The 13,914-nt window shown below is 39.6% G+C and overlaps 1 protein-coding gene across 1 annotated transcript in view; it reads left to right on the top strand.

Moving 5' to 3' along the window:
• Positions 1 to 3,823: 3,823 nt before the first annotated feature.
• The window catches only part of LOC104521414 (potassium voltage-gated channel subfamily KQT member 5), a gene marked incomplete at both ends in the record, with an annotated part of 46,902 nt that continues 36,811 nt past the window's right edge, over positions 3,824 to 13,914 (top strand). The window contains 3 exons of the mRNA XM_010163399.1: positions 3,824 to 3,999; positions 4,435 to 4,560; positions 12,113 to 12,223. Of these exons, the coding sequence (XP_010161701.1) occupies positions 3,824 to 3,999; positions 4,435 to 4,560; positions 12,113 to 12,223 (413 nt within the window). The remainder of the gene's footprint in view (positions 4,000 to 4,434; positions 4,561 to 12,112; positions 12,224 to 13,914) is intronic.

Raw genomic sequence — 13,914 nt, 5'->3', positions numbered from 1 at the left:
AACTTAACATTTTGGAAGATCATACACAGATATTAGCTTGGTAAATATCAAAGATGTAAATGTACATCAGAAACTTCTGTCTTCTAGTAAATCATTACAGAGAAGTCTGGAATTATACCGCCCATTACTCACTCTCACATCCCAAATTTTCCTGGTGCTTTACAGCAAGATACAGAGTGAAACCTGAGTCCCCATTAAATTAATTGAAATGTTGCTATTTACTTCTTCCTAATTTCCCAGTTTTGACACTAAAAGGTAAAGAGCAAATACCATGGAGATTTGAGCTAAATTCAAGTGGTATATTTTGCTCTCTTGCTTAAAGGAGGGCAAAAGGCACCTGAAGTACATTGGATAAAAATGTGGCAGGAAGAGAATAATAAAGTATTTTACTTAACTTTTCATTTTTCCAGGGTATGCCTAGATAAGAAAACCAAGCAAGTTTAACATATTTAGAAGTGACTTTCAACTGTTGCAAAATTTTCTTTGGACTCTGATTTCATTCCAAGAAGGATTTATTTTGATTTATCTTACACCTGTTCCTGGCAAGTTAAACTACGCTGAAATAATGTTCCTGCCTGCCTTCCCTGCCTCCGAGGGAAACACAGCCAGGGAGGGCTGCCTTCGGCAACAGATTTTCTATTCCCTGCTTGAGGTGTTGGTGGGGGTGGGTTTGGAGGAGAGGTTGGTGTATTGTGAAGAGGTGAAGAAGATGAGAGAGCAAGGTGTGAAAAAACCACCAGCAGCTTGGGAAGGCTCTCTTCCCTCCAAATATTTTTTGAACATGTGCCAGTGTGTTTTCTGCCCCTCAGTTTCCTCAGCCTTTCCTCCCTTTGCTTCTCCCCATCCCTACCCTCCATCTAGAAGGGTATACACAAGTAGGTAGCTCCCTTGGACCAATACTTTTAAAAAGGGAGTAGAGAGCTATGCTGCTGTTGGCTTCTTTGTCTCTCACAATCAGAAAGGACCAGAGACACTCAGTGGGGCAGAGGGTTTCCAGCAGCACGGGGCAGATGCTGTGTGGTGCTGGTAAAACTGAATTAATTTTAATTTTTTGCAGTGGGGGACCTCCAGGAAACTCCATGTTATAAGGAAAGCTGTCAGAGCTCCTGGAATGACCAGGAATAAGGGTCACGGCAAATCAGTGTTTTTTTGTAAAAGACTGTCCTATTGAGAATGGTTGAGGGTGACCAAAACTGGCAGTAAGCATTTTAATAATTTCCAGACCAAATGCATAATTAATAATGTTTAGGTGACCTTACTGGTTTTTAGGTTTTAAGGACGATTTGCCAGAGTGCACACTGCTTTTCTAATGATATCTGATTTGCTGCTAGCAAATCACCACTAATTAAAAACAGCTGTTACATTGCTGCTCTTCTTGGAGCAGCATGGGACAAGCCAAGCTAACCTTACCGTCATCTTAGTTACCAGGGACACCCTTTCTTCAACACAGTCCGTATTGCTCAAGGCTTTCCAGCACACTCTATGTGAGCCTTAGATGCAGATAAACATGCCTAAATATAGACATTTGCTTGTAGGTGGGTACGTGTGTCCTACATGTCTATACCTCTAGTATAGTCAGTTGAGACCCAGGACTTAGTTCAGCGGAGTACATAGAGTTGTTCTCTGTTACATGATATTCCCCACTCTCCAGTGACTTCTCCTGAAGGGCACAGCCTTACCAGGTCTGAGAGCATAGCTGACAAATCTAGGGGATGTCTCAGATACCTCGAGGCATCTCAAATATCACTGGACAAATAAATTTGGGCAGCTGAATCGAGCCTTGTTTGTACCAAGCCCAGAGCACAAGCCAGCTGAGCAGCCAGCAGGAGCCTTCCTGAGGATTACTTGCACCTCTCTCAGTTGATGTGATTTCCTTGTGCTGCACGGGGAGTTTAGACACCTGCTTCACATGTACACACCTAAATTTAAATTTCACATGGAGCTGAATCCCACCTCATCTATTTTTCTGAATTCTCACCCAGACTTCCTGCATCTGGTTGTCATGCTCTTGCGACTTGTACTGTGCAGAGATGCTTCAAGACACTTTAACTATTTCTGGCTCTTCTTGATCTCTGAACTTGTTAGGTTTACATCTTAGAAGCAAATCCAGCTTTTGTGGTAGTCAATTTTACAGTAGCCACCTATGACCTACCTATGTAGTAGCCAAAGACATTTTACAATGTCAGACCATAAGACAGGCAGAAGGTCAGCCTAACACACTGTGTCCAACAGTGATGCTTGCCAACAGTGAACGGTCAAGGAAGATTACACAAGCAAGGCAAACATACAGCAGTATTTTTCCATAAAACTCTCTCAGGTTCCAACAGCCTGCTACTTGGAGATGTCCTGAGCCAGAAGTGTTAATTCGTCCAGGATTAAATCTTCTCCCATGAGATCTTCCTGCTAGCTTTAAACCTATGTAAACTTTTAGGATCTTGTGACAAGGATTTACACAATTTAACAGGTCGTTCTTTAAACTACAGGCTGTCTTTACCCTTAGTATTGTAATAAGAGGACAAAGCTATCCATAGGTGAATTCAGAGAAACCCAGGATGTTTGCAGGCAAGGGTATTTGGACCTCAACTTGCTTTGGTGGCTGAGCAGAATGAACAAAGTGTATTTCCCACTGTACTACAGCAGGCTAAGGAAAGAATCTCCTGCTTGGAAGTACAGCCAGTCTCTCTCAGCACTCGCCTGTGGGGAGCCTTACCGCTTACTGGGTCGTTCTTGACTTGTAGGAGCTACACTTGGGACAAGATGAGTGTTCATACCCAGCACAAAAGAAGCAAAATGTATGTCAGCAAGAACTTTCAGTTTTTCACTGGCAAACACAGGTTTAGATTATCCTTGCATAGAAACATGCAAACAGCACAAAATCCTAAGATTTAAACCAAGTATTTCTCACAAAGGCTCTTTAAGCTTTTAAAGAAGGTCAGGAAATTAATTATGAGGTGATTAAGTAACACAGAGCTTGTTCTGTGCTTTTCCACTCTGTGCATACCGGTGTGTCTGCCTCAATCATCATAAAAGAACATTATGGCTTCTCTCAGGATCCACGTGCCATCACTGTGCTGCTTCTCCTCATCTCCCTTTAAATGCTGTTCTGGCTCTAAGGGCAGCTGAATGATTAGTTTATGCAGAACAAACTTGCTCTCACAGTTTGAATCTGTGACCTGAAGAAATAAATCCTAACACTTGCTGAACTTCAACAAACTTTGCAGGTTGCCAGCTAAAAGAATGCTTCTGAGTACCCAGCACTGTATTTCTTCCTTTCCAGGAAACGGTACAACAGGGAAGTTATGTCCAGAAACTACATGCCTCAACCACACAGTGTTTGTACTTTGAGGAAATTAATACTTGCGCTTGTTCCACTGGACTTTCACCACTGGGGCTGCTCTATTTTTTTCCTACCTTTGTGTTCTTTTTTCATTCTTTTTTCACTTGCCTTTTCATAGGAAACTTGCTATGGGAAAAGACAGAAAGGAAAAACATTCTTATCCATCTACTGATTTGTACATTTTGCTACATCAGCAGGCTTCTATGATTGGGCTTCAAAGCTCCTACCTGAGGTTCCTTCAACAGTGCTCCTCTTATCCTTTATATTTTCAGAGTTACTACCCTCAGTTTTCACCCTGGAGGCTCCCAAGGTGGTTTTTGACACCAGCCCTTACCTCAGATCCCTACCTCAAACAGGAGTCTCAATGCTTCAGATTCCCATTCACCACAGGAGTCTCTCTTTTGTCCCCTCATTCAGCTCATGTACATATATATGGTATTTATTGGTACTTGGTCATTAATGTTTTCTGTAATGTATTTCTTTCAGACATCATTGTTCTCATCGCTTCAATAGCAGTTGTTTCTGCAAAAACTCAGGGTAACATTTTTGCAACATCAGCACTGAGAAGTCTTCGTTTCCTACAGATCCTTCGTATGGTGCGCATGGACCGAAGAGGAGGCACTTGGAAATTATTAGGTTCAGTAGTTTATGCACATAGCAAGGTACGTAATCCTAGATGCTGATTTTGCCTAGTTGATATCTTCACTCAAGGTGATTTGACAAAAGGCCAAGGAAACAAATATGTATCCATTTTGAGCAGAATACCTAAATTTTTTCTGAAATAACTTCAATTGTAATGGGCGTTAACACAGATACATCAGGCCATGTTAAACACTAACAGTGTTTAGAAAATGGTGAAAAAATTGTCCTTGATATGCAGTTGTAATTTGAGTTATATTGGTGAAGCTGCTGAAGCATCAAACCATAGCAGTAGACTCGCTCCACTTTCAGAGAAAATTTGTATCTGTAGGGAAGCATTTGACTTTTGACAGCTCAAATGCCAAAAAAGTACATAGATCTTTTCATTATGTCTTCCTTGAAATGCCATTCTGTTCAACCTTTCAAATGGATATTGATATCTGATTTCTTTTATCTAGGAATTAATCACAGCTTGGTACATAGGATTTTTAGTACTCATCTTTTCATCTTTCCTGGTTTATCTGGTGGAAAAAGATGCAAATAACCAATTCTCCACATATGCAGATGCTCTCTGGTGGGGCACAGTAAGTACAGAAAAATAATATTCATTCTTTAACCACTGTGCTAGAGTGCTTTGAATTTCACCTACTGTGGATTTTAACTTAGCGTGCTGTTCAGTGAATTGTTTTCACTGGCAGAAAACTGGTCTGAGTTCCTCCACCTCCTCCAGCTGTTCATTTGACCCCATCCTGCAGAACAGCCGTTTATGTGTTTCTGCTGCAAATCAGACCACTAAACCTTCAAGAGAATAAAGCATTTTCTTTTTCAACCTAGATCCTTTCAGTATTACAGTTTGTAATATGGTCCCACAAAGACCTGCTTTGATCCAAATCAGAGGGCTGTAAACTGCAGAGCAGGAAGAGGAATATGTGTCAGGACAGAAAGAGGGGGAAAAGTCCTTACATCACTGTGTGGTGAAAGGAAAAGTGTCATCAGTGCCCTTAGAATGATGTTTCTCCTTTCTGTGTACCTTGAGCACAAAAAGCAAGAGTAAGTATTGCCATTGTCCTTCAGCAGTGTTATTTTTACAGGTGCAAAACTCCTGATTTAGTTGAGCTCATGCTTAACTATCAAATCAATTGGTTTTAACTGGTTGAAAACTGAGATCTGAGTGCATGCCTGGCTGCTTTTCTGAAAGAAGGAGGATTATATGAATGCTTACATGTCTAAATAAACTAGGCTTTAAGGGAACAATGGAAAACTAGGTCTGAAATTTTTAATTTCTTTTTTTTTTTTAATGGTACAATGAATAGGGGTTTTTGCTTAAAAATGCCCTATAGTATTCTAGACTCCTGCACTGTGTGGGAGTTACTTAGGCAGCTTAAGAAATCTGCTCCAACAAAGCCTGTGGCAGAACTATTGCCAGGCAGTATAAAACTGCTTTTCTTTTCCTTTTGATGCAGTAGAACAAATGCCATGAGCTCTAACAGTGTCTGGGTAGTGAAATGATGCCTGTGAGATCATTAATGCTGACATAACCTAGAGCACTCATTAGTTTTCCTGGAATAAGTGCGAGACCTGCACAAGCCTCTGCCACCTTTTCTCATCAGAGTGATGCAGAAATGAAGCTTTCTTACCTCAGACCTTCTGCTGACAAGACTTCATCTAGACTCAGTAGTATCCACAGGCTCAGAGCATGCATAGATAGACTGTGCAAAAGCCCTTTCCAAAATGCTTTAAATCCTTGAGATATATTTTCAATAAGTTTTGTTTACGTTTTGAGCAAAGGACAAGGTCATTTTCTATTAGTAGGACTAGTTTATGTATTTGAAATTTGTTCCTCTAAGGGTTAATCATTTGTTACATGTCTTCCCTAAAGACTATATTTCTGTGTTATCAGTGCACAGAATTGGGAGCTTGGAAAAGCCAGACTTGTGCATTTACAAATATACAGAAACACATTTCCTGAAACTTGTTGCTTTAGAGCATCAAGGCAAATCTCTGATAAAATACACATTTTTATCCTGTAATCCAAACACATGTAAAATTCTGATTGGATAAAGCCATGAGAGAAGGTTTTGCCCTCAGCTGCATCACTGTAGTTTGTTTTGTTTCACTTTTCTTCAAAAGCTAAGGTCTAGAATTGGCTTAAATCTTTCTAACAGTCCTGTATTGACACAGTCATGAAGCATCTGGCTTGGAGTGCTGGTGTCCTCGCTGATGGGTACCCTGGCTCCAGAAGTCTGCGAACACCATTGCCCCTTTGGGGGTAGCAGTGGGGATGTGGACCTGCAAGAGACCCTCCTGGGGCAGTGCATGGGTCTGGGAACACATGTTTTGAGCCATTCAGTTCTCCAGGAGACACTCTAGCTCTCCACAAAGCCATGTGTGACAGCAATGCATAGGCAGGGAGTTTGGACCAAGCAGAGGATTGTACCCACCTGCCAGCAGGCAATAGCAAGGGGAAATATATGCACAAAGAACGGGAAAGTCACAGCAAACTCAGACCTCAACTCTGACATCTGACTGAGGCTCCTGTTAGATCCAGATCCTTCTCCCTGAGCAGCTCTAAGTGGCAGGAACAAGGTCTTTATTTTAGAATTTTCTTCACCACTACCTGCTGACTGCTATTTTTTAAGGGAAAACCCTGCTAAGAAATAATCATTGTATAAAGTGGTGCTTAAAATATTTTGTACACTATGAAGTGAAAATGTGTGATTCATAGGTCAAATAAGTAGTGCAACTGAGAAAATAGGAATCTTTTGACATCATCAGGAAAAACAACAAATTATAATCAAAAACCTGAAAACAATCTATAGTGTATATTTCCATATCTTTTCTTCTTTCCCCAGTGTGTGACACAAATACATTTAAATTTTTAATGTGCTTAAGTGCACAAAGTTACTGAAAAATCAGTGTTTCCTCTTACCTGTTATCTTTGCCATTTTAATAATAGTATTTTTTGTATAATATGCAAAACAGTATGTGGGAAATGCATAATGTGCTTCTTAGTCATGGTTGTTTTTACTGCCAGAGTAACCCACATGCAGATTTTGAAAAGGTCAGATTGTGTCGCATTCTAGGGGAAATCAATGCTTAGTCTCATTGATTTGTTTATTTGCAAAAGTCGTTCTAACTTAAACCACAGAGAATCTACCAAATCCCAGACTGAATTATGTGATGGCAGAGGTACAAGAAGAAAAGAAAAAAAAAGGCTGCATTGAAGTCAGGCACAAATAGTCGCCTTAAATTTCAAGCTTTTAGTGGTACTTATGCCCCCCCCTCCCTTACCAGGACCAGACCCAGCATGCAGCAATTAACCCATTCACTAAGTCAGATTATTTGAGGGCCCTACCCTGTTATGGTCATTTCACTGACTCCATTTCTGAAGCCCATATTTTTACACTGGAATGAAAGGCAGAATATGGCATCCTAATTTACAAATACTCCACTGTATTTGCAATTGCATATTATACTGTGCAACCTGCAGTTTAAACATCGTGCTAATGTTACTATTGTGAATATTCTTGTGGTTGGGGTTCCCACAGTGCTGCCTAACACAGCGGCACATAACAGTGTGTGTTCTATGAAGAGCTCAAGTTCAAAAATTGCTTTGGTAGAGAAGGTAAATGAATTTAACAGAATAAAATAAATAAACTATACAGGAACAAAAGGTCAATTCAAAAACTTAAGTATTTCAAAACCAAATCATGCATGGTTTTCTGAGAACTGCTAGTGTTAACTAGAACTGTGTGTGCTTAAAGTGGCATTTAGTTTGTACATCAATTAGTTTTACCTGCAAATGTAATACAATTAAGATTCCTGTCTCTCTTACACATTTGACAAAGTTTCTCTTAAATACGTCAGTATTCTCTAGAAGTATCCAGTAGTTACATTTGGATACAGAATGGCTCTGGCACTCCACGATGACCCATAGGTGAACAAAACATATCACAATGAATAATATTGTCACAATTACTAGCTCAAATGAGTTAATATAGATGACATTTTTCCCATTTAATGTAATGATAGCATGAGCAAACTACATTTTTTCCAGTTAATTGATGTCAGGTAAAGATTCAAAAGGTAAGTACTGCTAGCAGAACATTAAATGGCATCAGAAAGAAATATTAGGGTAAAGGAGGGCCTCCTGGGTCCTATCTCATCTAATTGAAATCATCTAGGTTATATAATCACATCCATTATTGTACTACCTCACTTATTATTATCATATTTATTGGCTTCAACAATGAGATATAACAAAAATTCTGTCATCATTGTGAGTTTTGAGTCTAGCCAGGTGACACTACCTGTCTTGGCTGGTCTGTCCAGACACCTCATTTGTAGAAGCAACCAAAATGTAGCAGTTTGCATCTGGTACAAAAGATAGGACTCAGCTCACTCATTTAGCCATGTAGGGATGTTGTTTAGTTGCTTGAACATAGGCATACAGCACTGTGGAAGATCTGCTGGAGTCTGCTGCCTCTTCTGTGGTTGGTCCTTGTTCAGATACCCTAGGGCATCTAAGGTGGCACTAGACATTTGTTTTAAGGCAAGCCTATGTCCTACATTTTAGAGTAGGATGAATTACCTGTTGGAGGAATCTCTCTTTCCATTGTGCATGTTGCGGTGACCAGATCATGCTAAACACCTAAGCATTTTATTTTTCAAGTTGAGTGAAAGGAATCCTATACAAACCAACTCTAAAAGGGTTGGGATTTTTGTCCTTATTTTTGCTGTGGTGACCACACATAGGCCTGCTCAACAGATATCCCCAGAAAGACATGGTTTACACACCTTGTTATTTTTTTCACTTTTATTTTCTTTACCTCTGACCAAGTCTCCTCTGAAACAACCTGTTCCTAATTTCCTTCACAGGTTTGCTACAGATTTTGTAGTTCAGTTACCTGCTCTTTCTTGGCCTTGTATGGTACTGCTGATGCAGTCACCTAGGTGCTGTTGTCCTTCCAAGATTGTCATCCCCAAAAGGTCCCAAATAATTTCCTCCAGTCACCTTTTAACTTTGGTCACTTCTTCCTTAACCACCTGTGGGATCCAGCCTTCCCTCACAGGGCTAGCTGTAACTTCTGTCTGCATCCTACATTACCATCAGTTACATCTGGAAATTTCTCATGTTGTCATGATCTCACGTCCAGTAGTTTTCCACACCCTGTTCAGTTAATTTAACCTCAGGATTATGCCAGTCAGGGCCTGGCCAGTGGTTTAGTCATTCACTCGCAGCATTGACAAAGATGCAGGGGATTATTCCCAAACTTGACGCTGAAGTTGTCCGGAAAAATATTTTCTTGGTTGTGCGATGAGAGAAATATAAAATGAAAATCAAACCCATTTGTTCAGTGTTGAGTAAGATGATACGGCGCAGCGCTGACACCTATACACCCGTGTAAACACTGTCCTGAGATAAAACAGTTTAAAGTGAGCTAGAAGCCACTCATATTCTTAATCGTAGACTGTTATCATTAGGTCCTCAAGACCTAAAAGAATGGGGGAAAAGGCTTTAATATGGTCTTGTTGTTTTCTTTGGAGAAATTCCAGAGACATGGTCTGTGTGACTGCTCCTCATTTTGGATTGCTCCCAGATGTCAGATCCAAAGGTTCAAGTTTATCTTTGACTCCTTTGGAAGACAGCTCAGTGGCAATATCATTAATATGAAGATGACACTCAATTCTGTTTCCTTCTTGTCAGCCCAGGCAGGAGATATCTCTATACTTTCCAGCATCTGGCAGAGATACAGAGCTGGACAAAAGCCAAGAAACTGGGCTCGTTCCAGAGCTTCAAACTGCTTTGCAATGACTGGCCTGGAAACAAATTTTGAGGAACTTTTATTTAAGGATTCATTTTCTTCGTTGTTCTCAGGGTCTTAATAGCCTCAAACTATTCTGCACTTGCCCGCTGATGAGAAGAGCCGGGAATACTTTTTTCAGCAAACAAAGGACAAACAAATCAAGCCCCTCCACCAGGCCAAGAGTGTGGTTGCATCAGCTCACCTCTGCCAGAAAAAAGGAACCTGCATTCCCATCTCCCTTCCTCCTTATCGCTCAGTCTCAGCCACGTGCTGCCTTGTGCAGGCTCTGGAGTTTGTTAGGCACCTCCATGAGCTACCACAACTCACCAAAACAGCAGAAACAAACCACACAGAAATGTGGATAATTCTTTCCACCTGCCTGGGTTGCATTGGCTCTCCAAAGAGTCCAGCAAAAGCTGGGAAGAGGGGATAGGGCAGGGAAGTGAAGGGGAGCAAGGAAGGAGAGCGAGACCTGATAAGCATGCAAGGTGGTGTGTCTTTGACCAGGCTAGCATTACAAAACCTGAGACTTGATGACCACTTGAAATTTCAGCTGCAGCCTTAATTCAGCTCACTCTCTTTTAGTCACTATGGCTTTTTCAGGGTAAATTACACTCGCAGCTTGTTCCCAACAATGGGAGCAATTAAAAGCACTGTTTACTATCTACAGAGCCCTAAACAGCTGAAATCTAATTACTTCCAAAAGACTTTCCTTCTTTTGTCCTCTGATGACCCCAGGAATTAAATAGAACAGCTTTGGCCTTCTTGCCTAGGAATGAACTTTGAGGAAGCTGGAAGCAAAATAATGTCTCTAGAAGGCATTTTCCTGAAGAATTTATTCCTGCCAGAATATTTGCTAAGCCTGAACTTGCCCACATTTGGTACATGATGTAAAATAATTCTCTGTGCACATGTTCTCCACTAATAACAGTCCCTGGAGTCCTTGGCATTCAGCCTACTGTTGTCTATCTTTGTCCTTTAACACTGTGGGCTGTTGCCTGAGCACGTGCCCTGCTGCCTCTTACCCTGCCGTCGGAAATTCTCTGGTCTGCCCACGCCTCCTCCAGCTGCCCACACCAGCCAGCAGGGTGGGTCCAAACTCCCCAAAATGGAAGTCCAGAGACGTGACTTTCTCATGACAGTCCAGTCCCCAGCTTTGGGACTGGCACACTTCCCAGGCCAGGAGTAGCCTGGAGGACATTTCTTTGGGTTGGGGAAGACCCTCAGCCACATGCAGATATGAAGACGTAATCTTTTGCCTTGGAGATATGCTCAGTAAACCACAACCACACATCATTATCCCAGCAGCCTTGCATATGCACTGCATTTCTATATGGCCTGCAGTCAATGAGTTGCATGTGCAGAGCCCTCCCACATGTTCCAGACTCTGACATCATCTGCACTGGTGCTACACAGCAGGGATGCTGGCCTCCACAGCACAGCTTTTGAAACGTCTGTATGCTGAGCCTCTGATTACACTCACTACATGAAGGGATTGCAGATGCCCTCTCCTTCCTCTTTGACCTCTCCTCACGTAGGTCTGAGCTAACATTGTCCAACATCCTGAGGTACCTTTGCATCTGCTTCTGTGCAGTAGTCTTTGGACCTTCATGTCAGGAGTGACAGGAGTATATATCTGAGCCAGTCATAAGGAAGGGGAAAGGACCAGGAACTTCTTAAAGTTCCTTCCATCTTTTGATTAGTGTTTTTTTGTGTTTCAGAAGATAATCCACTTCAGATTGTACTGATGGATTTGTAGAAAATGCAGCTGCTTCTTGCTGTTCCTTTGACTTTATATCAACTATGAACTTCAACTTCCTCTCCTCATATTTTTCCAATATAATCTCTGTGTACTTTGTATTTGTGTAGCTGTGCAAATACATTCAGTTATATATCCCCATAGAAAATAGGTGAAATACCTTTACATCCATGTCAAAGAACACTTTTTTCTGCCTAGCTCCCATAATTTCCCATAATCTGCCTCAACTTTGAGAAAAAAAAGTTAACACACTATATTATTCTGGATTATAATGGAAACCACAGACCCAGACCTTCTGGGTTTTTTTTATTTTTTAAACTTACTTATTGCTTATTTAGGTCTTTTTCTCACATTTATTATTTATCTCAGTCTTATTCAGTCATAAACAGTATTAAGTTTCCATAGAAAAGTGTATTAATGTTAATTTATTTACGTTTGTTTTTCCTCGAGGAAGAACTGTATGTATTTCATGTATCTTAGTGGAAATGCTGTTTCATGCAATGTAAATCATCTGCAAATAATCTCTTAGTGACTTCTGGTAAACCATATTGTTAATCAATTTATTTTTAGATCACATTGACAACCATTGGCTATGGAGACAAAACTCCTCTTACTTGGCTTGGAAGGTTGCTTTCTGCAGGATTTGCTTTACTTGGCATTTCTTTCTTTGCACTACCTGCTGTGAGTATGCCTATAAAATTTGTAAAAAGGTAATAGAGAAAAGAAAAAAAACTTAATAGGAAGTTCTGTAGTTCCTACCACTGTTATGATACAAAAAGCTAAAGGCAGCTCTTTACACAAAGAACAATTGTTTAAGACTTTTTGCTCTGTGACAACACTAGTGGACTGCTATCCAAAATCCAAACAAAAGGCTTAGTGTCATTGCTTGAGTTTTGGGGGGTTTCTTTAGCATGGAAAAAAATTGAAAATAATCCTAAATTAGGTATCACACTATTGTGTAAGGTTAAAATCCCTTTCTTTTGTTATGAATTGTAGCTTATATATTGCTGCTTTTCTTCCAGATTTAAAAAAAAAAAAAAGGCTGGTATGCTTTTCTGAATTAGATCCTATTAAAAAAAAAAAAAGGATATAATTCTAATAGGTTGTCTTGTATTACCATATTCAGGCTACCAACAGAGAGTAGTAGAAGGTATTAAATCAACGAAAAGTTAATATCATTGAATGTAAAAATGCAACTATCATTTTCTGTGAATGATTGTAAATAAACCTGACAATTTATTTATGTTGCTTTTATCAATGTTCAAGAGACTTTAATGAATATGGGAATCATCTAATGACTGAAATATAGTGTAGCTTCAGAAATAACTTTTCATTTTTGTGAGTGAATTTCCTTTCTTTTTTAAATTAGTATTGAATAAGGATAAAATCAGAAGTGACACTTGTATTTTGTTGTATTGCATCCAGTACAACATATACAGAAAATCAATATTTTAATACTCAGATTCATTATTTACAGATCACTATAAAACCTGTATGTTATAAAAATACTTTTGTTTTCAACCACATAGACAAACCAAGATTAAAAGTCAGCACTTGGCAACATTGAATCATCTAGTGTGTTGCATTTATTTCTTACTCTAAGTACAGAGAGTATCTATGGCATATTATAATGCATTATAATTATAGTACATTACCTGCTTGTGAATCTTTTACATTTAATGGCAGCTACTATAATTAATTCCCTTCAGAACCTAGTCACCACTAACAAGTTAGTCTTAGCAGGACTGCAATGAGCATGTAAAAGTTGGATAACCTTACTTATTAGAGATGCTAGAACTTTTGTTCCTCGTGTTGTATGTATGTAAAGATAGTAATTTTCCTCGTAAACACTTTTGTGTTGAATCTGTCTGTAAAACGAGATATATGTGAATCCTATGCATTTCTAATATTATTTTATTCTGACTAAGAATCAGGTGGAAATAGTCTTCCTTATAATAAAGACATGTCCAGCAGAAATATTACACTCCTTGCAAGCTAAGGAGGGAAACATTCTCAGTCTTTGGATCTGTTCAGTAGAAGTCGAATTTATCTTACTTATTCAAACATAAGAAGGCTTAAAGGGGAGAGGTTTCATTGTTGACTTTTTTTCATAGCCTGTAGAATGAGCAATGAGAGTGATTTAGATGAGAAAGAGTGAGAAGAAATTGTATTAATCTGTTAAGCAAGGTGTTTTCTAACTTTTCTGAAATCAAAAATTATAAGAAACACTGCAGATATGGACTTTGAGGTCTATATATATCTGGCATACCTGCCAACTGGTCATTTCATCATTCCTGGTTTAAGTCCTTCTGAATGTTCCTGCTTTATTTTATGTGTGTGTGTATTTATTTATATATATTCATATATATATA

This window comes from Antrostomus carolinensis, unplaced genomic scaffold (assembly GCF_000700745.2).
Source record: "Antrostomus carolinensis isolate BGI_N321 unplaced genomic scaffold, ASM70074v2 scaffold1142, whole genome shotgun sequence".
Classification (NCBI taxonomy): Eukaryota; Metazoa; Chordata; class Aves; order Caprimulgiformes; family Caprimulgidae; genus Antrostomus; species Antrostomus carolinensis.
Note: the sequence above shows the minus strand (reverse complement) of the source record. Positions and strands in the feature narration are given on the sequence as shown.